The 26,235-nt window shown below is 41.7% G+C and overlaps 1 protein-coding gene and 1 long non-coding RNA gene across 5 annotated transcripts; one reads left to right on the forward strand and one right to left on the reverse strand.

Moving 5' to 3' along the window:
* Positions 1 to 6,578: 6,578 nt before the first annotated feature.
* LOC103422621 (arogenate dehydratase/prephenate dehydratase 2, chloroplastic-like) lies at positions 6,579 to 11,165 on the reverse strand. 3 transcript variants are annotated; one of them, XM_029099771.2, is made up of 12 exons: positions 10,824 to 11,165; positions 10,656 to 10,723; positions 9,769 to 9,861; positions 8,882 to 9,082; positions 8,721 to 8,801; positions 8,425 to 8,520; positions 8,273 to 8,350; positions 8,062 to 8,151; positions 7,897 to 7,964; positions 7,604 to 7,685; positions 7,415 to 7,493; positions 6,579 to 6,833 (listed from the first exon to the last, which is right to left on the reverse strand). In XM_029099771.2, exons 1-11 carry the CDS (start codon positions 11,107 to 11,109, stop codon positions 7,434 to 7,436), a joined length of 1,203 nt encoding a protein of 400 aa, XP_028955604.2. In that variant the 5' UTR covers positions 11,110 to 11,165; the 3' UTR covers positions 6,579 to 6,833; positions 7,415 to 7,433. The 3 variants fall into 3 exon arrangements, with proteins under 3 accessions (XP_028955604.2, XP_028955606.2, XP_028955603.2); XM_029099773.2 differs by lacking the exon at positions 6,579 to 6,833 and adding an exon at positions 6,905 to 7,225; XM_029099770.2 differs by lacking the exon at positions 6,579 to 6,833 and having other exon boundaries at positions 7,232 to 7,493.
* A 1,007-nt stretch (positions 11,166 to 12,172) lies between these two features.
* Positions 12,173 to 14,267, forward strand: LOC108173006 (uncharacterized). Of its 2 annotated transcripts, none has more exons than XR_011579241.1 (3): positions 12,173 to 12,649; positions 12,778 to 12,974; positions 13,915 to 14,267. It is a non-coding gene; the product is annotated as an uncharacterized lncRNA (long non-coding RNA). The 2 variants fall into 2 exon arrangements; XR_011579242.1 differs by lacking the exon at positions 13,915 to 14,267 and adding an exon at positions 13,167 to 13,904 and having other exon boundaries at positions 12,233 to 12,649.
* Positions 14,268 to 26,235: the final 11,968 nt, after the last annotated feature.

The following is a 26,235-nucleotide window of genomic DNA, read 5'->3' on the forward strand; positions in this document are numbered from 1 at the left end:
CACCTCCGGTGGTAGGTGAGTCTCCTGATCTTGTACTAGAGCTATCATTAGTATCAGCACGATGTTGTGGTTGTGTAGGATTGGAAGAATGTGGAATTCCAGTGTTTCTTGGTCTTGGGCGGAAAAGTTCATCCAAAGAGTCAGCGCTGCTAGATCCCACCTCCTCCTCTAATACTCTTTCTACATTTATCCCTTCATTACGTGCTTCTTCAGCAACTCTGGGAGCTGGGTTGCCTTCATCATCATCTAAATGAAGAGGTCTAATCCATTGAAAAAGTTGGTTACCCTCCGTATCATCATCTTCACCAACAATATCAAACACATCTAGTGGGTCACCACGGTCGACATGATCTATTTCTGCTTCCTTATCTCGAATTTGAAGCTTCATGTTGTAGTAGCAATAAACTAATTTTTCCAACCTACTATGTGCCAACCTATTTCTTTGCTTTGTGTGTATCAGTGCAAATGTGCTCCAATTTCTTTCACAAGCAGATGAGGAAGTTGTTTGTGATAATACTTTGATTGCTAACTTTCTCAGAGTTGGTGCATCGGTCCCATACATGATCCACCATTCAGCTACAATGAAAAACAATGTTGATAAGCCTAATAACTCGAACAAATTCTATTATAAACTTATAGTGAAATATGTTTACACTCATTAGGAGACATTGTTGTTCGAGCAGCAATTGATGTTGGTTCTCCAAAAGTTCTTCTTGCATCTTTAAACCATGTTAGCTGAATTCAATAAATCGTGTTAGTTTAATCCAACAAAGTAATTATTAATATTATAATTTAAGTAATTGTATACCTCATTTCCAAATTGGCCAACTGCTGGTGAAGCAGGGTCTAATTTAGAGTATACATTATGTACAGCATGTATAAGGGTACCATCATCTCCAACACCGGGTCTGTATTGGTATCGAGGATTCAAATAATATGCTGTTCAAAGAAACACATACTCTAATAAGAGAAATAAAACTTATGCAACTAAAGAAATGAATTGCAAATTATGACATAATTTATACCTGCTGCATGCAAATCGTGGTATAATGTTTTATACCATCGATCTTCAATTATCTTTATAACCCACCTTGCACCATGTTTTCTTTCCAATTCATCCTTCACTACACACATCAACTCATATACTGCCCCCATAGTAGGATACACTTCTGTGTCAACGATCCGTAAAACTTTGTAAAGAGGTTCAAACAGTTGGCACACATGTTCTGATTGAGTCCAGAAAGCATGATCAAGCACTATACTTTCCACCATACGACCTGTATTTGAGCGGCTGAAATTGTGGTTGGCCCAATCGTCACTAGTGAATAGTTGCTTCAACCCTGCTTTCTTCTTCAGTAGGCTGTCTAATGCAATATAGTTGGTGGCGAATCAGTGGTAGCTGGACGAATGATTTCTCCTTTGCAAAATTCACGCATCTTTGCCAATAACCAACCGTGATTGTAAATATAATTTGTGATCGTTCTAGCTTTTTTGACCACAGTAGCAACATTCTTTCTCTTCCCCATTGCCTCAAACATGAGATCAATACAATGTGTTGCACATGATGTCCAAAACACATTATGATGCTTCATTAACTTTTTTCCAGCTTTGACAAATGCAGAACCGTTGTCGGTCACGACTTGGACAACATTATGCTCTCCCACCTCCATGATTACATCCCTCAATAATTTGTAAATATACTTGTAGTTCTTTATATGGTCTGAAGCATCAACAGACTTCAAAAAAATTGTCTTTCCCTTGGAGTATACCATGAAGTTTATGATAGACAATCTGGTCGGCCCAGTCCATCCCTCACACATGATTGTGCAACCATTAGTTTCCCACTTTGACCTCAACTTGTTAACATACTCGCCAATGTCTTTATACTCCATATCCAAATATTTGTTTCTTATCTCATAGGGAGTGGGAGGTTGTACTCCAACACCGGCATGTTGACATCCCACTACCATATTTTTGAAATGATGTGATGATGCTTTCTCAGCAGGGACATTTTCATAGATAAAGAACTTGCTAATTAGACGCCCCATTCCCTCCTTCACATTACCTCCCTTGAAATAACTCCAAACACTCTTTTGACGTGCGTTGGATGACTTATATAAACTTGGGGCTATTGGTGGTGTTGGTTGTGATTCTCTAAGACTGCCTCCCCGTCTCATTTGTGCACCACCACTTGTCCCGGAACCTTGTCCCCTATTAGGAATTTTATGAAGGTGTTCTCTTTCCCATGCTGACTATTTGGAGGCACGTAATGCTTATTTCAAACTGCGTCGTTCTTCAGGTCCCATGTCATCATCACATTCGTCCTCATCGTCATCATCATCACTGTCAACCGCTTGCCCAATGACTTCTCCTCGTAGCCCAGCTCGAATATTTTCCATTCCATGTGTTATCTTTTCCTTCTGCTGTTTTTTATTTTTTAATAATGTGCTGATGAATGCCTTCACTTCTGGGGTGACATTATCGCATCGTTGGACATTTTTTGCTGGATCTAATCCACTAAGATGGTACTTTAGTCGTGTCACTTCGCCACTCTTCATTACCCGACCACAATATTTGCAAATTGTGCCATGTTTGTTTCCGTCTATTGGGTCTCCATGTTCCCAAGCTGGATCACGTTTAGTAACTCCACTTGACATCTTAAATGTACCTATATTTATTTTTCATGAAAATTAGACAATTATTTTTTGATAAAATAAGAGAACCTAAATAATAAAGTTATTCTACAGAAGAATTAAATACGAAGTAATGAAAATGATTGTAAAAATTTAAGTAATTATACAAATAATATGGAATAATAAAACCTAATATTACTGAATAATAATCCAATTTGATAATAATCCAATTTAATGAATAATCCAATTTAATGAAGAATAATCCAATTTGATAATAAAACCCAATATTAATGAATAATAATCCAATTTGATAATTAAAAAAACCTAATATTAATGAATAATAATCCAATTTGATAAAAAAATAATCCTAATATAAAACATGGTGATGAATAATAATCCAATTTGATAATAATCCGATTTAATGAAGAATAATCAAATTTGATAATAAAACCTAATATTAATGAATAATAATCCAATTTGATAATTAAAAAAAACCTAATATTAATGAATAATAATCCAATTTGATAAAAAAATAATCCTAATATAAAACATGGTGATGAATAATAATACAATTTGATAATAATCCAATTTGATAATAATCCAATTTAATGAAGAATAATCAAATTTGATAATAAAACCTAATATTAATGAATAATAATCCAATTTGATAATTAAAAAAAACCTAATATTAATGAATAATAATCCAATTTGATAAAAAAATAATCCTAATATAAAACATGGTGATGAATAATAATACAATTTGATAATAATCCAATTTAATGAATAATCCAATTTAATGAAGAATAATCAAATTTGATAATAAAACCTAATATTAATGAATAATAATTCAATTTGATAATAAAAAAAACCTATTATTAATGAATAATAATCCAATTTGATAATAAAACCTAATATTAATAAAATAATAAATAACATTAAACATATTAAAATTATCCTAGGGAATAATTATACAACATTACTTAATTACTTAAAAAAATTAACATGTAATTGTTAACATTACTTAATTACTTAAAAAAATTAACATGCAGGTATTAATTACTTAAAAAAATTAACATACGAGTCCACACAAATTTATTTGTTGTTGTATAAATTACAATAATATAAATTTAAGTTTGTAAACTTACCTTAAATATGGAACCGTTTGTGTTCAAGCTTTGGAATGGATCTGGAATAGCTTTGAAAATGGTAAGGGAAATAAAATAATAAATAACATTAAACATATTAAAATTATCCTAGGGAATAATTATACAACATTACTTAATTACTTAAAAAAATTAACATGTAATTGTTAACATTACTTAATTACTTAAAAAAATTAACATGCAAGTATTAATTACTTAAAAAAATTAACATATGAGTCCACACAAATTTATTTGTTGTTGTATAAATTACAATAATATAAATTTAAGTTTGTAAACTTACCTTAAATATGGAACCGTTTGTGTTCAAGCTTTGGAATGGATCTGTAATAGCTTTGAAAATGGTAAGGGAAATAAAATAATAAATAACATTAAACATATTAAAATTATCTTAGGGAATAATTATACAACATTACTTAATTACTTAAAAAAATTAACATGTAATTGTTAACATTACTTAATTACTTACAAAAATTAACATGCAAGTATTAATTACTTAAAAAAATTAACATACGAGTCCATACAAATTTATTTGTTGTTGTATAAATTACAATAATATAAATTTAAGTTTGTAAACTTACCTTAAATATAGAACCGTTTGTTTTCAAGCTTTGGAATGGATCTGGAATAGCTTTGAAAATGGTAAGGGAAGAAGAAGAAACGAAAATGCTGAATGCATCTGATACTATCACTCCACCTCTGATAAGGCGTGCCGCGTGAAAGAATATAATAGACAATGACACACTGTTCTGCATGTGAAAGAATATCACAGACTCACGCACACAGACACGGTTTCATTATAAAAGCAGTATTATTTGATGTCCATGGTCTGAAACTGCAAAAAGTTATGGACATATTGTAAAATCAGTCAGGCATCTCAGATGAGATGACCCAACCACATCAAAGGGCCACATAAATTTTTTGCAAGTACTGCTAGAATCTAAAACCAAAAAGTAAGAATATTATTGGTGTTACAGCTTTACAGGTTACGAATGCATTATATAATATTTATATGTCTATATACACAAGTCCACAGTCACCTCACACGACACCACACACACACACCGACACCACACACGCACACAACCCACGCACACTCACCTCTCACACGCATACGGTCTTCTCTCAGACTCTCTCGAACCTTCTCCCTTCTCTTCTCTGAGTCCCTTCTCCCCCTTCTCCGTTCTCCGCCACACAACCAACAACAAACACAGATCTCCCAATCCCACCCACGTACGTCTCTCGATCCTTCTCCCCCACACACACACTCACGCACAGAGACCCAAGGTCTCTCGATCCTTCTCCCACTCCCACACACACGCACAGAGACCCACATTGTCGCCGCCACCATCGTCTTTCGTTCTAGCTCTCTGCGCCGATGGTCCAAGACCCACATACACACATGCACACCCATCATCATCACCATCGTCTTTCTCCCACTCCCACACACACGCACAGAGACCCACATCGGCAGATCGGCTTCTGCTTCTCCCTCGTCGTCGCCGCCGTCGTCTCTCTCCTTTCTCTCTGCGCCGATGGTCCAAGACCCACATACACACATGCACACCCATCATCATCAGCATCGTCTTTCTCCCTCTCCTTCTCATCTCTGTAACTCGGCGAACTCCGGCGAGGCCGTGCGTGTCGACTCAATTTCCGAACACCTCCGATGGTTTCACGGCAAATTTCATATATACAAATGTTCATCTCGTCTTGTTTTTCATTTTCATACCTAGATCGGAGTCTAGGGTCCTGTTTTACAGTCGGCCGGAGCTTCTACAGCTCCGGCGTTCTTCTCCGAGAAGTCAGCCACCGATATTATCGATAAATTCGATAATATCGCGATATTATCGATCCCGAAAACCAGTTGGATATAGAAAAAAAAATCGGTACTCCTCAAAACCGATAATATCGGCGATATATCGCCGATATTATTGGCATTTCGGACCATGCTTGTGAGTTATTGATTCAATGGACTCAGCAAGATTCCGCGCATCTCAGTAGCTCGAAAAAACAAAGCTTTCCCGGCTTCCACCAGAAATGGCCATAAGAGCAAAGAAAATACTCCATTGACCCAAAGGACATATCATCTGTTGCCAAAACCAGAGGCCCTTGAGTCAATGTAAGCTCATGCATTTTCAACACCTCCCGGAGGCGGTGACCGATGAAATGACCACAGCATCTAACTGACCCAGTTTAAGGTTCATAACGGGTCCATGCTTCTTGGCTACACGACTCAGTGTGCGGTGTGGCAGCGCACCCACCATATGATGTATCTTCCGGTAATTGGCAGCATCCATGGCCCCAGGTGAACCGACTTCCGGCCCGCCTCTGACTTTGGATCACTTCCAGAAAATGACCAGGATACAAGGTGAGAAATGAAAAATGGAAAATATGGCACACCATAAGGCTCGTTTGAAAGTAATTTTAAAACGAATGAAAGAGTTTTTAGAGAAAATATTTTTATGTTCCCAAAAGTGCTTCCCACAACAGACACGTAACTTGCATTTGTATTAAGGACTAGTTCCAAAACATTTTTACTAAAAACGTTTTGTCATTTTAAAAGTACTTCATAACAAGCCCTATGATTGGGGCATTTTACTTGCAACTCAAGTAGAAATTACCACACGGATTTTGATCGGGATTCAACTCGCCGTACGTTTCAATAAAACTGTTGACGTCAGAAGTAGAAATTACAGAAGTCGTACCGACGGCATTCACCATAACGAAAACTGAGAAGAAAATGCTGGGGTGGGAGATAACTGAATTTTCAAGAACGGGAAAATTAGACAAGCTACATTCTATGCTAAATTTAATGAAAAGAAAGCCTAGGTAGTTCTTAAGGTAGTTCCACTAAGTAAAATAAAAAAAATGTATGAGAATACAAGATATTTCCCAACTTCTGTACTTGCAGGGACGCATAACAGCGAGTAAAACCTTTAGAAATTTTGTGCTGTTATTTGGTAATTTTTCATCAAATTTGACAATAATTGAAGATAAAACTGCGCAACGAAAATCAACCTTTTCGAAAATATAAACCCTGTACAGCAACACCAGCGATCAATAGAGAAAAAAATAGTATCAGAATGAAAGAACATCAGACGGTCGCTATTAAGAAGAAAAAATGTACTTGCTGCTTTCTTTTACAGACAGTCTCTGTCGTAAATATTTATATAGAGTAATTACATCAAGCTACATCCAGGTTTAGGAAAATTATTAGGAACTTCTTACCGTTTCCAAAATCTACACGAACTTTTTATGTCAACGTAGATTTTAATAGTTACAATAACAGACTTAAAACATTGATGCATACGATCAATTATTTGAACTTGGACATCTATGGAATATAAAAACAAAGAAGAAAGATGGCAGTGACAAAATTTCAACTAACATGTATTGTAATTTGTACCACTTGCACCGAGAAGAAAAACACTGAAATTGGAGGAAGTTTCTTATAATTTCCGGTAACACTTTGAAATGATAAGTATCAAAACGAAATGTGAAGACTATACAGTTTTGATTTTGCTTTTATTGTGTGACTTTGTGGTGCTACTAGTACTAAAGCTTGATGGGATTCAAACTTTGTGTATAATATGTATGATAGATTCACAAGTTTCTTACCACAATGTAGGTCAGTCAGTCATGTCATGCTTGTATCCATTGGGTAACTCCCTAGCACCCGCAAGAATGTGGCAAACTCCTGCAAGGAAATGTATAGTGTAAGATTTATTTCCTTCGTGGTTTAAAGAAATTGTTCAACTAAAGCTAAAACTGCCCTAAACATAAGATAAGAAAAACAAAAACAAAAACCTTCAGATGCCGAAGGGCATTTTGTGCACTCTGATCAGCCATTGATGCTTCAAAATCCACATAAAAAAGATAGTCAAAGTATCTGTAAGAAAATATGGGACATGATCAGGAAAAGATATAAAAGGTGAAACTAGACAACTCTTAAATAGATCAAAACAGTTATGTATTGGTGCCAAAATCAAATTGGGTAGGGAATTGAGGCATGTCAATAATATTCATGCCATAGACTCTGTGTGAGTGTGTATTTCATTAACATGGACGTATAATTCAGTTGATATGGTTACTGTATTTACTTTGATAATCCACCATTACTATCATCAGATGCTCGCAGGGGCTGCATACGCAAAGGACGGCTTTCAATCTGGTTAACAAAACAAATTCAGCAATTGTTAGGTGCACTACACTAGCAAAACAAACTATAGGAAGGGCACAGGGAAAGCAAAAGCCCCGGGACCTACCTTCGTAAGATTGATTTGACGCAAAGCAAAAACAGCAAGTGCCTTGAAAAGGACCCCAGGACCTTCCTCTAGGGAGAAGACTATACTTGTCTAAAATCCAATAACCATGTTATTAACAAAAAAAAAACAAAAAAACAAAAAAAAAATCAATTTACAAAAAGGAGGTAAACAATACAACAGCCAAAACTTGTTAATCTTGAAAGGGCTTAACCTTGAATGGCTTATCTGTGCCAGGAATAATTGGTTCTCTTGCAAGCATTAGGAACCGAGTAACATTGTCAGAATCATCCTGTACATTTCAAATAAGTAACCACAAGAGTGCGGCATAAGTCATGAAAACACCAAATGCTCTCCGAGACAAACCTGAATATCCTGCGCAAGTATTTGCAGACCATATATGACTGCAGCAGTAGAGCTGGCAACAGCTCCTGTATCTTTCAATTTGTGGAAAGCAACATGCTACAATTTATAAAATGCATGGTCAGCTAGATTAATAAAAAAGTCAAGATAGTTAGAATTTATATATGTAAGTCCACATTCTTCAGGGAGTCGTGACCAAAAGCAAATACTACATGCATATCCTGACTCGTGAGGTATACTTGGCATCAGGACTTACCGAGAAGAAAATCAGTTGTCCAACTATCTGATCAAGGGCTTACCTTTGCTGCACCAGCAGTATCATCCACTGCTTCTCTGACCAATCCCAACTTTGTTAACGTGTTCTCACACTGAGCAAGAGCCTGAAATATGACTAGTTACAGAGGAGAACCATGATAAAATACAAGATGGCCAGAGAATCTAGGAGAAATGCTTTATACACCTGTGGATGGCTAAGAACCCTTTTCAGGTCTTCAATTTCAACACCATGGTTGGCCAGTAAGCAATGCCGAACGGCAAGTTTCACTTCCCCTACTATATGCAACCTGTGCCTGAGTAAAAGATCATAGTTTCTGTGGATGCTTCCACCTAATGAATTCTCAATTGGTAAGACTGCTCTGTCCACAAGCCAGCGTTCAACAGCCTGCATTGAGTTGAATTGAAAAAGAATTAAGAAGCAAAAGATTCGACATTCCAGACTGAAAATACATAGACAGTTTAACAGTTTTTCTATCAGAGACGAAACTACTAACCATACTCCTTGTGCCATCAAAATATGCACAAGTAAAAAACAACACAAAAAAGGGAAGAAATATAGAGCATAGAAATAATGTTGTCAAAGCTCCTTCCCTACTTTAACAATTAACGTAAAATCTTAATCATTTTGAATACACAATGGTCCCATATTTCAAATAATCTAAGGCTTCTAGCCAACATTTACGGCAGAATTGGAAATTCTTGTAATTTAAAGAAAAGAATAAGCAAATTTTCACTATTCTTTAAAATCACGATATCGATTACTTCTCACAAAATCATGCCCCTAAAGAAAACCATTTTGCCTGCAGCCCAACTTAGCTAGGTCCTATGGCTTCAGGTTCATGAAATATGTGCATTACGAGAACCACATCCATAAAATTTTACAAATGTAGTTTCTCTTAATAATAAATAACTGAGAGCCTGGTGATCATTTTATTTCCATAATCCAAGTCCGTCTTATTCATCAACAAATATTGCAAACATAAATAAATGTAATGCTGCTGAAATTAATTGCACAATTTAATCCAACAATAAGAAAAAGATGGTGATGATGAAAAATGAGTAGGTATTCACCTCAAAAGCAGTATCGAATTGTTCACAAGGCACTGCTTCGCAATTTGGATACGCTTTCTCTGCAGCTGATTCACTGTATGCTCCACGAACCCCCTGAAATTTAAACATTCAACTATGTCAAAACAATTGTCAGAATTTCATTCTAATACCAATTTCAAACTCATATTACTAAGGCCAAAAATTAGCATTATTCAAATTAATTACACATACATACACACATAAAGACGATCCACTGAGAACCTAAACTGAAGACTCTCAACTTCGGGCCAATAAATTAATGATGACCCTAGTGGTCTATATCAACCGTTCAGATAACAAAAGCCTCAAGTAAAGTCAGCATTTAGATCAAATCTAGATAGTTAATAACTTAAGAAACACAATAGGTGAGACTTCACCTGTCCATATTTGTTCCAATGAACGAGAAGCAAGTTTTAAGTCAAATTGGATACCGCTACCAATCTAACTTTACCTATCTATATAACAAAAAAAATGTTACTAAACAACAATGTCATACACATTTAGGTAAGACAGCTCCTCATCTGAAAAAAAAAAACATTATCGATATAAGAAGAATGTTCAACCAAAGCTTGGTTTCTAATAAAACCAACAACATAAAAGTTACTGATATAAATATAAAGTCAGCTACTTTTACACCAGGTGCACTTTGTAATTTTAATCAAAATAAAATACACAACACACACACAAATATCAAAATCCTTTCGTGTTCATCCGATCTTTAATTGTTTTTCTTTTTATAACAAACCCAATTTCAGAATTTGAATATCAGTTGTTCTAAATAACTAACTTAACTAACTTTCAGGTAGGAAAAAAAAAAGTTGGCTAATTTCAGTGTGAATTGAATACTTGTTGCAGCTACATAGTAGTACCTGATACGCAACGCGAAGGCGGGAGCCATCAGAGACCGGATTGGAGAGGTGGGTCGAAGACAAAGGTCCTGAACCAAGCAACAAACGAAATATAAAAATGACACCCGATTTCCACAAAATTACAGAGCAAGGACAACGATGGCAGGTCGCGAGGGGCAGAAATGGTACTCGGCAGAGCGTGGAGGTCTTTCGACACTACGTCATAGGGAAAGTCCTCCAACGCGCTCTTTAATTCGCTAGCACCTCCAACCAGATTTCTGTGACCGCCGCCGTCGATTTTTCCGGTGTTGTCGTCTGACCGAACAGAGGCCAGGGCCAGGACGATACGACGGCGTCCGGAGCGAGATTCGAAACTTAAAGTCGTTTTGGGGAGGTGATCGGCGTGAGAGGGTTTCGATACGACGTGTCGCGGGAGTGGGGTTGTGGCGGATCGTGCAACCGAAGATGCCGCCATGGCGCGCCGGTTGGGAAGGTTCAGACGGCGCCTGAGATACTTTCTGAGATATTTTAAAGACTGTTAAATGCTTTAGCTTAAAATATATATTTCCGAGATCAAACGATTAACTAAACTATTGGGCTTGAACTGTTATGGGCTTCGGGTTCCTAAAGCCCAAACAAATCAAACGGACTTTGTGCACATAGCAAATTTAGGTCCAATATTCGCCTTCATTGACCGTATTCCTTGAATCAAACCGCACTGATGATGGTTTTGTCGTAATATTACGGTCTAATGGTATTTAATTTGTTAAATTTATCTTGGATTTTAATGTTATACATTTCAATAGTTGTTTATCTCCAATGGCTTCCTAAATGAGCTCTTAATTAGTATTTAGGAAGCATTGTGAAAAAAAATCAACTTCAATCATGCTCCATATCCACCTCCTAAGATAACAAGGAGCTCTTAGTGGCTCTTTATAATTAAAGGTATTAGTGTTATTTTAAATAAATTAGCAATCGTCACACACGCTCCACGTGTGCAATTAAATTTGTTTTTTATTTTACTACGACTTACCCTAAATGAGCATATGGGTGACAACTAAAAAAAGAAAAGGACAAATAAAAAAAAAGGAAGAGAAAATGTAGGAGAACGTGGGGAATGTAGAGAGAGGAAAAGGAGGAGAAAAGTGGGGTTTATTAATTTAATTTTTTATTTTTAAATATGATATGTTAAGTGACATTTCATTCCGAAATTTATAGTATTTCATTCTTAGAAGTAATGAAATTATCAAAATACCCCTGAGATGCCATGTAGGCCATCCACGTGGACCTCAATTTTCCTTTCACTTTTTCACTCTCATTTTACCATTTTTGAATAGTACTTATTTTTATGAACATGTGGCTGCAAACGAACTCAATTCAGAGTTATAACAAAGAAGTTATGTTCAAAACGGTGTAAATTTACCTGAGATAAATTCAAATTTTAAAAACTGATCTCGTGCAATGTGCATCACTGCTTGGTTCGGCTTGGGGGGGGGGGGGGAACAACATTAAAAGAGGCTTAATGCTGAGGGATGACCATGCAAGTTGCATTAAACAAATAATTATTTTGGGTTTTAGAAACCTACACTTGTTCTATCACGCCACACTTGTTCTATCACGCACACTACTTCATCATTTTCTTTCATTTGACCAGTTCCCTCACATCTTTCTAGCTCTCTCACCCCTCACACCCTCTCTTTTCCCCATTTCCAACCGACTCTCTCTCTAACAATTCACTCAACCTCACAATTCTCAACTATCTCCCACCCATCTTAGACTCTCTCTCCTTCGCTCTCCCTCTCAGTAACACGCCAAAACACCACCATAACCACCTCCAAAAATTCTCAAAACATCACCATCTCATCCAAGCTTCCTCCAAAGCCACCCAAAAACTCTCAAAACACTAAGGACGCCCTGCAACTCATCCAAAATCTTGTTACCGTTTTAAAGGAAAAATATGAAGTTTTCGTTTCGTGTCTCGAAGGAACCTAACGAAGAAAACCATCTCCGACTTGGTAAGCTTTGATTTCTTCATTTTCTGAGCATTCCTCAAGTTGTTCAAACGTTTCCTTGAAAAGCATGTGGCTTTTGGACGTATCGTTTAGCTTTTTCCTTATGCACCATGTTTTTCGGCGTGTTGAAGGATTTTTCCAAGCTAAACCCATCCAAACCTTGTCGAGTTGATCGAGTTTGAAGGTGTTGGACGACTTCCCAAAACCCCTAGACCATGGATTTAAGTTTGCATGCTCGAAACCCGCTATATCTAGAAAGTCCCGAATATGGTAGTGGCTTTTAAGCCAATTTCCAGTCACCTCCGCCAAGTTTTGTTCCCCCAATGAGGTACAAAAATGTTCATGTCGTCCTAAGCTTCATTTTGATACCTTTTGTGCGAAAAATGGTTGAGAAATGACTATGTTATGTTATTTTAGAAATTTTCAACGAAAATATTGTTCTTGTGCAAACTAGGGGAAATTAAGTTTATTACTTTAGTTATTATTACTTTAATGATTAGTGTAATAATTTCCCATTTAGGAGAAGACTATCCTAAGGTGTATCGCGAGCAGAATAGTTAGACGGTTACGACATGCATGTACCTGTGAACGGGTCTTTTCGTTTTTATGTATATATATGTATATGTGATTTTTCCCAAAAACTGCTTTTATATATTATGATGTGACGTGTCATGTTTCGCTTTACAAATATACTTTTCGTGCACTTTATGTTTTTAATATTATTTGTGAGCATAAACTTGTGGCATGACATCCTTACGTTTTAGCTGCTCATCATTACATGTTTGCACGGTGTCTCTTAGTTATTTGTACTGTCCTAGGCCAAGGACTAGCTTCACATGTAGTTCACATGCACCGTTTACATTCGCTTTGGATCCAGAGTTAGGTGTCAGCATGTCCTTTTGTGTGATGTGTTGAACTCATATGTGATGCTACTAGCGCAGCTCACGTGATGTAGTACTATAATGTAAAACCTACACCCAGCCTGTTCCATTGTCTGAATATCTCTGCAATGGACTTGTGTGCCTACATAAATTAATGAGCGTTGATTTCTTGTAATAATGATTTGAGATTTAATGTTGAGATACCTTGTTGTTGTACCCAACATCTTTTAACTCACTTCTGCTGCAAGGTATCATATTACATACTAGTATTATGATATTTTCGGAAAACTTTATATTTGTTTTACAGCGAGGGGTTACGCATTTTTTAAAATGGTTTACAAAACTTTATTTTTCAGACCCACTCACCTTTGTTTTTCACCCCTTCAGGTTTTAGTGGCAGAGCTCATGTTGTCGATGACTTTTAATGGCAAACATGTAGGAGAATCCCTCATTTCAGTATAAATGTCCTTACTCTTCTTTTGCTGCATTTTATCTATGCTATGACATTACTTGTGTGATATGGGTTCAATCTCGCTCAAATTTTCACTCTAATTAGTCACTTTTAGGTTTTAATTTATTCACATTTTCCACATCACTACACTTTATGGCTTCGTCACCTTCTAGGTGTTGGCCAACACATCACAATTTGGGTGTCTACGTGGACATTCCGGATCGGAGTGTGTCATGCTATATTTACGTGGCTGGGATGTTAGTATAAAAAACAGTAAAATTTGTGTCAATACTAAATTGTCCACATTTTTAATTTTTGTTCAGTTCTGGTGACAAGGTTAAAATGGTAATTTGCTAGAGTTTTAATTAACTAGCATATGTAGTTTAGATAATTAATTCTTATTGGCTAAATATTGACTCATAATCATTATAACTCTCTAAAGTAAGAAGTAGGAAGCATGGCTGAAGTGCAATATTTTAGAGAGCTCATAAAATAATTTTTTGATAATTTAGGTAAAACTTTGCTAAAATCGAATTCATGCCACATCCTATAATACTCTTTTATTTTCATGTGAGTACCTTATCTGTAACCTGTTTTTGGATCAATAATAATTCATTTATGCAAAAGCAATTACATCAAGAAAGGCCACCTCCAAAAGTAGAAGAACATCAAATGAAAAATTACAATAGGAATTATGCAAGGCTAACCAAGTACTTTATCCCTACAACAACAAATACGGCTACGCATACGTAAGATATATAAAGTCAATTGAATAATAAGTTAGTCAAGAATTAATGGTCGGTGGTACTCACAATAACTTTAACACCACCAAGAGCCTCACTAGCCAGAACAAAAATTATATCGAATAGCAGGGCAATCTATCATTTTAGAGAGGGTCGCGGTCTCTCAACCAAAATTGAGGTTCCACGATTACTAGAATAAGTGCATATCCCACTTACCAAGAGTCCATCAAGACATCTCACCTAGTAGTGTTATTAGAATGACTTTATTATTAGTATGCAAGATTTTTCTTAACAACAATATCCATGGTCTGCAAATGTCAATGCTTTTTTATTTTATTATGTCCGAATATGGTTGTGAATTATGGTGTGATTATTAGCAAGATTTCAGTTTAGAACGATAAAACACATAACAAATGAATCTAGCCAAATACAACTGGTTTTTGCTCATCGTTAAACGCTTAATAATTAGTTACCTCCAATGCCTCATACACAAATACTTTTAAATCCGGAATTTTCATTTTACCTACAAAAAAAATATAGAAACTGATAGCATCATGAAAAATGAAGAATGATACAATTCATCCTCCCTTGTATTTCTTTTATGCCTTTTGACTGTTTATTTAGCAGTGTATATATTAATTTGTGGAAAGTGCACATTCTGTGACAAGTTTCAACAAAACTGGTGTGATGATTTTATTTCCCTCAACCCAATATTCGTGAAGTCTATCCTATATGAGATCATCTATTTATCCATGCGTTATCCATGCTTTCACGTTCTGAATTAAATAAATAAATTTTTTTATGCGTTTGGAAAAAAACGCATAAGAAAATTTATTTACTTAATTCAACAAAATGAGAAAATATATGTGAGTTAATATTATTCACACATTCATTTTTATCTCTACCATACTTTTGTTAAATTTTTGTCATTGATTTTTTTCAATTAATTTGATCCGACAGCTATAGTATATGAGAAGTCAAAATAAATGTATGGATAAAACTACCTTATATATGTTGTGCAGTTGACTTTAATTTAGATTACTTTTTATTGACATGCTTATATATGTTGTAGTCTTCACCTTCTTTATGAAGTCGTCTAAAGACCTATATTTAATCACGTGAAATTTTCTTTAAAACTTGATGGGACAATTTTAATACTTAAAAAATGAAAGGGAAAATAATAAGAAGGAATTTGAGAGACTTGGAGTAGACGGAAAAAAAATTGGGATTCTGTTGACCCTAGAAATTACAAAGCCTACGTGGCGCGCAGGCCGAATATATTCTAAGCTAACTACGTCCTTCGGTGATTGCGGGGCGTGCCAACTCGTCGGCCGAGCTCGGCCGAGGAGTAAATTTGTTGATGTTGCGTTGGGTCGCGCTACTGACTTCTGCGTCTTGCGATTGCGGCCGAGAAAGGAACACGTCTCGGCCTCTTGGGCTCTCGAACCTGAAGACAAGGTTACTATTCTTACGAAGTTCAATATCAAATTCGGCTTTCAATGTGCCGAATGTAATAACTGTAACACCTCACTTCGCCGAGAAGGCTGATGAGATGACCTCGACCAATAAGGATTTAGAAACCCTTCTCGACCGAGACTTGGATAGGTAATCAATCGTTCTCGCCGCAGTGCTGTTGATGCCAACGGAAGATACTGCGAGACCGACTGACTCTACGGTGACAGAGCTATCTATGCCGACTTAAGATATCACCGGTTGCTTCCACAGTGCTGTTGATGCCAACGGAAGATGTGTCAGCGAAAAAAGGAAAAAAGAAAAATCACAAGTTGTGAGAGTTTGCGCAGGGCAATTTTGTATTGATTTTGTGGGGGCTTTTCCATTGCTGAATGTCTTGTATTTATAGTAGCAGAACACCGAGCCCGAGTTCCAATCCTACTTGAACTAGGTTTCCCTCTCCGGATTACCTCGATCAGTCCTATCTCTACTAGGACTCGAATCTAGTCCTTAACTGAGCCGGATTCGCCTTCTAGTTTTACAGATCTCGTCAAGGGTCCCTATTGTATTAGGACTCGACTTGCATTCTGATTTAACCGACCTAGGCTTGGAAGCCCATGAGCTGAACGTCCTACGACCCTCTCGCCGTACGTCTTCCCGGGCCAAAAGTGATTCCTCCCTCGGCCCAAACTGTTATTTTGGGCCCAAACATTGCCCCCTCGCTTCTGAGGTCCTCGGCCTGAAACCTTCGGCCGAGTTTCGGCCTTGAAGAAGCGAATCTACCACTCAGGATCCCAATACCCGAGTTCCAAGGCGCATTTATTGAACATGATCGCACGATCTTGATCCTGCTAAACCACTCGCCAAGTGGCATCCTCTAACATGGCCAATCCCCGATAATGACGTCTGAAGCGTGCGCCTACCCGAACCGTCTTGCCATTATGACCACTATCTCAATCCGCGAGCCAGTACATCAGTCCGTGAGCCCACCTGTCATCGTGCAGGCGTCGAATCGTCTTTCGTCATTAACTTCGCCGTCACACGCAATCGTGCGCCCCCAAAACCTAAAACCGTCGGTCTTCTCAACCGCACTTCCCAAATATTCATTATGATCAACGATTCCTCCGGTCGATTTTGCCCTTTGTTTTGAATTTCGAACGATTGCTCTTCCCCCCCCATAACTCTATAAATACCGAAATCCCCTCATTTGTACTTTTACGCTCTCAAACTTCCTGAAATCCTCTGCCATTGATTTCTAGTGCATTTCTCCTATTCCAAGTCTTCCGTCTTTAAATCCCCAACCCAGACAACCATTTTACTCCGTGTCTCTTTCTTGCAATGGCGTCCTTCATCTCCAAGCTTTCCAGGGAATGTGACCAACATCAAAAGATTGTTGATCGGAGCTCGATCAAGACCATCCGGTTTGAAAACGACATGAGCACCCAGTACCAAATCCTGGGTCCTCTCTTCAAGGCTACAATTCCGCCGACTATCATCGGCCTTCTTTAGGAGCACTGCCTAACACCCTTGCTTCAAGGGTTTGAATGGTCGCGATGGGATGCGGCTAAACCCCAGGGCTCCTGGCCCTCGACGACCACATCCTGGGCAGCCTGGGTTGTTCGAATGGAACGACTCTTCGGCAAGCAATGGAAGGCCCTTGGCATCTACAACGCCATTCTCCTTTCGTCTATGGAAATCGTCCCCGACAAGGAGCTTCTCCAAGCCGCTCTGTGCTTCTGGTGCTCGGCCACTAACACAATGGTCCTTCCTCTGGGTCCCATTGGTCCCACCGTCCTGGATATCACTGCCATTCTGGGGACTTCGGCGACCGGGATCCCTGTCGACCCGACTCTCTCTGGGCATCCGTCGAATATCGACCTGAAAACGCTCTTCGACCGTCGGGCCTTCGAGACCTTGAACCGTGACGGTCATATCCCGTCGAAGGAAGATATTCAGAAGCTCCACAAGAACTTCTGCAATTACAACACCCTCTATCTTCACTTCGCCGGCCGAGGAGAAGAGGACCTGCGAGAGGGAGAGCACGAAGCCTTCCTCTTCTACTGGTACAACAAATACGTTTGTTGTACCAAGTCAAACAAGTGCTTGGTCGAGAACATGCCGGTAGCCGAAGCCCTGTCTAGTGGTCACGTCTTGGCACTGAGTTCCAATATTCTCGCCCAACTTTTCCGCTGCCTGGCCGAGGCGACCCTCCACAAGGTGGATCCACACCAGAATGGTCCTCTCTGGGTCTTCCAGCTCTGGTTGCAGGTATACTTCGCCTCCCTTCGGCCGGCCATAGCTGAATTCTCACCAACAGAGGCGCTTGGACCTCAACTGGCCTCTCGACCGACACCTCCCCATCAAGCCGAAGAGGTATTTCGGTACCTCTTTGCTCTCGACGACTTCTCCAACGACGAGTTCCTAATATGTCGTCGTCGAGACTATCCTTCCTCCATCAGGCTGCCTACCTCCCCATGGAGCGCGGAAGAGGACGCCGATCTTCGTCAGACCTGGGGGTCATTTGTGCTTGCTCGCGACCTCCGTCTCGGCTGTGATGGGAAACGGTCAGGTTGGGAAGTATATCATCCGAACTTCCTTGCCCGACAGCTCGGCTACCTTCAGGGCTGCCCTATCCCCCTTCTCTCCTCCCGATCGGTCCTAAGCCGTGGACGCGAACCTCGTTCCTCTGAGAAGGAATGTAGAACCGCCGTGAGGGAATTCCAAGAGCACTGCCAAAAATTCCGGCTTCGACCAGCCACCCCAGAAACTCATTGCACCGACACCTTCGGTGAGTGGTGGGAAAATTACACCCAAGAGTTCTTTAGTGCGCCGGTCGAAGATGTGGTGAGCAGACTCTTCGGCGACCGACCTAAGAAGGCATCGGCCCCTCATACTCAAGGTACCTGTTCCATTTTCCTCCTTTCCATCAACCTTGCATATTGATTTGCCTCACTGACTTGTCTTTATCCTTTTAGGTAATCGGCCTTTGAGAAAGACGGAGGCAGTTGCCGCTGCTACGGCCGGGAAAAAATCGGTCGTGGCCCAAAAGGACAAACCCGCTGGTAGGGCCGTGCTAATCAAACGGCCTCGCCAAGAGGCCGGGCCTGCTATCGAGCCTTCCCCGCCTGCCAAGCGGGTCAAACAACTGGCGAAGAAAGGTGCACGGGAAATCCACGTTATCTCCAGCCACACGACGACTCCCAGTGCTTCCCCTTCTCCCGCCGCCGGCCATTCTGGGGTCAAGAAACAGCCGGCTTCGGCCATAGAGACGGCCCCAGCGCGGCCTACCTCTATGGCCGGCGAATCAGTTGTACCTCCCTCTGTCGAGAAGGCACCTGTCTCACAACAGGCGGTTTCTACGACCGAGGGAGTCTCTCCCAAGAATCCAAAGCCCACGGTCTTCGTGTTGGAAGAGAGTGAGGGGAGCGACGAGGTCTCGCTGGCGCGTCGTCCTCATACCCGTCAACCACCTCCTCCAGTATCCGAGATGGTGGTTCAAACCGGCCCCTCCTCGGCTAATCGTGGCAAGCACACGGTCGAGGAACCGACCCCGGTGGCCGATCCTCTCGTTCCTTCTCAGGACCAGGACGTCCCTGCCTCCACTGAAGCAGCTGCGCCAGTCAGCCCATCGGCAGCCGACCGTGGCAAACGGCTGCTCGAGGAACCCGAGGCCACGGCGGAATCGCCGGTCCATCCTCAAGACCAAGGCTTCCACATTCCTCCACAGGAGGTTACCTCGGCTTTTGTAAGTACCTTCAATTTTCCTCCTGATTGCTTTTCTGCTTTAGAATTCTAAACAAGGAAAAACTAAATGTCAGGTGCCTGTACATTCTTTTCACCGTCAATTCTATGCGCCGAAGGGCGTTATCTATATTTCCTGGCCGCCTCAGTGGCCATCAAACATAGATAACCTCCATCGGCCGCTTGAAGTGAGAAGCAATCTGAGACACTGGGCTCGGCCATTGAGTTCTTTAGGTTCGAGCAACGACCCTGGGGACATGGCCGAGGTCTCCTCTCGGCAGGTTAAAAACGACACCTTCTTGCTATTCTTGTCATGACTTCCTTTAAGCTTTAACCTTGTCTATTCGTGCAGGCTTCATGGGAGGTTGAATTCAAAGCTCTCCTCTCCAGCACGACTGCAGAGTCCGGCCCTTCGGCCGCTCCAACTGAGGCTGCCGATCCAAGCGCCCTAACCCAGTTGCGAGAAGTCATGTCGCTCTCATCATCGCAAGTACTTGAGCGCAACGGTCTTGATCTGCTCGGCGTGTGTCTGAACGACCTTGGGGCCGACGGTCGCCTAAGCGGAGATGCCATTGTTCGGGCATCGTCTGCCTTGAAGCGCGTTCGGGAGACATTTGGCATCTTCCAGACTGCTCTGAAGGCCGAACAAGACCTGCAAGCCGCCACGGCCGTTCAAGACACCCTCCGTCCGAAGATTGACGATCTACGGGCAAAAGGAGAAGCGTTAGCCGAGCTCGACCGTCAGATGGCCGAACTAGCAAAACGCCGGTCGGTCATTGCTTCTGAGCTTGCGAGGGACTTCGAGTCAGGCGGGAAGGATCGCCTAACTGAGTATGCGGCGGCCAAAAAACGGGTCGAGCGCCTGAGGCTGGACAAAAAGAATCGGCAAGCCGAAGTCATCATGGCCGACGTGCGGTGGTTGGAGTTGAAAGCTCTGCTCAGCACTCTTCTTCCCTCGTCTCCTTGAATGTATTAGACCTACTCATTTTTGTAATACCTGTCAATTTTAATGGAATGACTTTTTCTACAAAAAAAATTTTATTCACGCATTTCCCATGTGACCGGATAGTATTTCTTCAAGAACTTCCCATTAATTGGTAATTTGTGAACTACTCCAATCCGGTCTTTAAGATGATACGCCCCTTTACCGTATACCTTATGCACAATGAACGGCCCTTCCCAATTCGGCGACCACTTGCCGAACCTAGGATCTTTTATTCCTACGGGCAACACCGTTTGCCACACCAATTCACCCTCGCCGAACTTTTTCTGTCGTACCTTTTGATTATAGGCTCGCTCGGCAATCTGTTTCTGTGCCACCAGTAAGTTATAAACGTCAAGTCGCGCCTCTTCCAAATCTTCTAGTTCCTGTCTCATGGACTGATTATATTCGGCGCTAAACAAACTACTTTGTTCAATTAATCGCAACGAATTTATGCTCAACTCGACTGGTAGCACCGCATCGTGTCCGTAAGTCAATGCGTACGGGGTTGTTGCAGTCGCCGATCGGGACGACGTTCGGTATGCCCATAATGCCTCGTTCAACTTCAAATGCCACATGCCAGGCCTCTCTTTTATTATTTTTTCGAGGATGCCAATCAACACTTTATTACTTGCCTCGGCCTGCCCATTCGCCTGTGGATAATACGGTGTGGACTGTTCCAGCCGAATTTTCAAATTGGCCGTGTATTCCTTAAACCTTTCGGCTGTGAAGATTGTTCCATTGTCGGTTATGATCGTTTCTGGCACACCGAACCGGGTCACAATGTGTTCCTCCACGAAATCGCAAACTTTTTTAGACGTTAATTCGGCATATGATTTTGCTTCGACCCACTTAGTAAAGTAATCAGTTGCGACTATTATCCATGCATGCTTAGCAGCTCCAGAAGTCGGCGTGATTTTGCCGATTACGTCCATGGCCCATCCTCTAAACGGCCACGGCTTAATGACCGAATGTAGCGATTCGGCCGGGACCCTTTGTATAGGCCCATGGATTTGGCACTGCACGCATCCTCGTGCAAACTCGATACAATCTTTCAGTATTCTCGGCCAAAAATAACCGTGTCGTCGGAGTAGCCATCGCATTTTCCGTCCAGACTGGTGAGCTCCGCATACCCCTTCATGAACTTCTGCGATCGCTCGAACACTCTCTTGGGGGCCGAGGCATAGCAATAACAAACCATCTTCGCCCTTTCGGTACAACTCGTTCTGGTACGTGATATAGTTCGTGGCGTGAGCCCGTGTCCTGCGACTATGCTTTCCGTTAGGATTGTCAAGGTACTGCATAATGGGCTTTCTCCAATCATCTGGTACTGCCTCGGCCGCGCAAATTTCTATAGAGTCCTGGTCCTGCCGATCTAACAACGAAGGCAAGGACATGACCCTGGTGCGTATCACATTGTCTCGACGGAGGATTTGCTGATCAACCAAGGCCGGGTATAATTGTTGTAATATTGGTATCTCCCGGCCTAGCTTGCCCCCCAGGAGTTGTGCACCGGAGGCGATTTGAGCCAACTCGTCTGCGTCGGTATTATGAACCCGAGAAACATGCTCGAATGAAATACCGTCAAAGGACTCGGCCAAATAGCTGGCGACCATGTGGTAAGGCGCCAGAGTACAACTCATGCAGCGAAACGACCCATTAATTTGGTTAATCACTAGTTCAGAATCCCCGAGGACGAGGACACGAGTAGCATGTAGGTCAAGAAGGAGGCCTAGACCAATGACCAGAGCCTCGTATTCGGCCTGATTATTGGTGCAGTCGAAATCCAATTTGAGCGAAAAATACCAACGATTGTTGTGAGGAGACTGAATGACGATGCCTGCGCCGGCCGAGGACGAAGTACTGGAACCATCGAAATACATCGTCCAATAGTTGTCGCGGGTCACCACCATGCCAATCTCGACATCAGCACCCCCGAAATCGTAAGGCGAAGGGTGCTGGGCAAGGAAATCGGCCAACGCCTGTCCTTTCACAGCTTTTTACGGCACGTATTGCAAACTAAACTCGGACAACGCCATCGTCCATTTCCCAATTCGGCCCTTCACAATTGGCCGGGTAAGCATGTACCGGATAACGTCGGTCTGGGCAATGACTTGGGTGACCGACGGGAGCATGTAATGCCGAAGCTTGGATGCAGCGAAGAACACGGCGAGACAGAGCTTCTCAACGGCGGAATAATTGATCTCCGGAGGACTCAGATTACGGCTGAGGTAGAAGATAGCCTGTTCCCGGCCGGCATCGTTGTCTTGCGCGAGGAGGCAACCGATGGACTCGTCGGCCGTCGAAATGTACAGCTTGAGAGGCTTACCGCGCTGAGGAGGGACCAGGACAGGTGGGTTTGTAAGGGAAACCTTGATCTGTGTGAACGCCGCCTGGTGCTCCTCATTCCACATGAACTTATCGGAGTCCTTGAGCTTCAAAAGTGTGGAAAAGGCTTTCATTTTACCTGCCGAATTAGCAATAAATCGGCGTAAAAAATTGATCTGGCCGAGTAAGGACTGTAATTGTTTCTTCGTTGTTGGGGGTGGGGCGGTGATGATTGCGCGTGCCTTGTTCTCATCGACTTCAATCCCACGATGATGTACGAGGAAACCAAGAAAATTCCCGGCCGATACACCGAAGGCACACTTGACAGGATTCATCTTGAGGTTGTGCTGACGCATACGGAGGAAAGCCTGTCGGAGATCGTCCAGATGTGTCTGTCGGCGTTTAGATTTGACGACAACATCGTCGATATAAACTTCGACGATGGTGCCAATTAAATCATGGAAGATGGTGTTCATCGCCCGTTGGTACGTGGCGTCGGCATTCTTGAGGCCGAATGGCATGACAACCCATTCGTAAGTGCCGAGTGCCCCCGGGCACCGGAAAGAATTTTTGTGCACATCGGCTTCGGCAATAAATATTTGGTTGTATCCGGCATGTCCATCCATAAAAGATAAGATCGCATGATTCGCCGCGGCATCGATTAACAGATCTGAAATCGGCATTGTATACTCATCTTTGGGCGTTGCCAGATTCAGATTGCGAAAATCGGTGCAGATGCGCAGTGCACCACTTTTCTTTAATACAGGAACAATATTCGCCAACCATTCGACATATCGAGCTGTCCTAATGAACCCGGCTTTCAAAAGCCGAACTAGTTCGTCCTTAACACTGAGTTGTACTTCGGTCGAGAATCGACGAGGTGGCTGACGGAAAGGCTTGAATCCGGGCTTAATACGTAATTCATGCTCGACCAAAGCATGATCTAAGCCGGGCATTTCATGATAACTCCAAGCAAAACAATCTTTGAATTCCGTAAGCAATGCCCGCAACTCGTCCTTCATTTGTTGAGGAAGTAACGCACTAATAAACAAAAGTCGTGGGTCATCGGCCGTCCCAACATTAATCTCTTCCAAAGGGTCCTTAACAAGGGGCCGATGATCTTCGAGCTCGGCCGGGGCGGCTCGAATTTTATCAAAAGATAATACAGGCCCATTATCTCCCTCAGCAAGGAACTCGACGAGGTTGACGCCCGAATTTGGTTGTTTAGATATCGTATACCAATGGGCCAGCAGTCGTTCCATAGTAGATGAAACCGCGGCCCTACGTGCTTCCCGATCGGCGTCAAACATCGGTTTCGGGGAGAAAGTTAGCTAATCCGAGTCTCGCCGAATCCTGCTGGACAGTCTCGGCGCCAACCTCGATAGCTTTCTGAACGGAAATTCGAGTCGGCCGTCCCTCTTCATTGAAGCCTTGCAACGTAATATAGCCGACGTGATCGTCATAATACCGTGCTTGAATCATGTTGGCTTCGAAGGGCTGGCTATCGGCCGGATGAACAGTGACCGATTTGCCGTCCCAAAAGACAAGCACTTGGTACAATGAGGAAGGAATACAGCTGGTTTGATGAATCCAATCTCGGCCGAGCAGTGCATTATACTCGGTTTTGGAATCAACCACGAAAAAGGCGGTCATATGGGTGCGACCGGCAATATTCACAGTTAACGGAAGCACACCTTTGGTGTGGGACTTGTCGCCGACAAAACTGCTCATTATGATCCCTGACGGAATAAGTTCGTCATTTGAACGGCGTAAGGCCTTCATGATGTTCAGGGGCATGATATTGACAGTAGCTCCACAATCGACAAAAACTTTAGAAACCGGATATCCCTCGATGTGTGCCGTTACATACAATGGCTTTAAATGGTGAAGCTTGGCCGATGATAAACGAGGGAACAATTCGGCCAAAGCGGCCTTTAGACTATCATCTCTTGCTGTTGACTCGCCTTCAGCAATCGATATAAAATCAACATGGCCAGGTTCCTCGACAACCACATCTCCATCGAGGAAATTTGGTTGAGCCGTGCTTGATTGAAAATCGGCAGGTAATACATGAACCATACTAATTTCCATATTATCCAGGACTGACGGGCCCATTTGGTCGAGACCCTCCTCGTTCGGTTGGTTAGCGACTACGGACTCAGTTGTCGTCAGAGTCGGACAACGAGATTCTTCCGTCCCTTCAATAATGTCACTCGGCGGAGCTGCTTCGGCCACTTGTTGGCTCTGCGTGACCGCCTCAGGTAAGGTCGAGATTGACAATGAGCTTGGGGTCAAGACCTGAACCTGCTCCTGGTAGTGTAGCCGAGCATCCCTAGTGTCGAGATAAGCATCCAGACGGGCAATACGGGCGATTTCATCGGTCGTAAGGCCGAAGAGAGAAACCGCCGAAAATACTTCAAAGTGATACCATAAATACTGAAGGTCCTCTAGCGAGAAAGGAAGGTCAGCGACATCGATATCGGTATACGGGTCAACTTCAAATCCAAAGACACGAGCTTCTCGTATGTGCTGGAACCTTGCTTTCAATCCTGGATCTGAGGTCTTCTGGATGATCCGCTCAGCATCCGGACAAGTCAAGACAAGATCAATGGTGTCCTGACATGCCTTCGGCAAACCATACAAATCGTTGGCCGAATGTTCCTTATGAAATTCTCGCATATATTCCAAAGACTCCCCAAGGAACGGGGGGTGCAAATTCCGTCGAATTTTGACCAAAGGCTCTTGTATAGCTAGGTGCCTTAATTTGCTTTCGGCCTTTTGCCTGAAATGTTCAACACGTGCCTTCATTTCCCCTGGTCGAATGAGAAGTTTGATCCGCTTATCAGCTTCTTCAAACATGGTCTCGACGTCTTGATCGACCAGCCGTTTCCCCTGAGCCAACTCTGTCATAATTGGTGGAGGTGGTCGCTTTTCATTAGTGGCAACTGTATCCTTCGGTCGCCACTTAGGGGTCGAAGTTTCTTGGGCTGCTTGTCGGCGAGCCATGCAAT

Source organism: Malus domestica, chromosome 03 (assembly GCF_042453785.1).
Source record: "Malus domestica chromosome 03, GDT2T_hap1".
Lineage (NCBI taxonomy): Eukaryota > Viridiplantae > Streptophyta > Magnoliopsida > Rosales > Rosaceae > Malus > Malus domestica.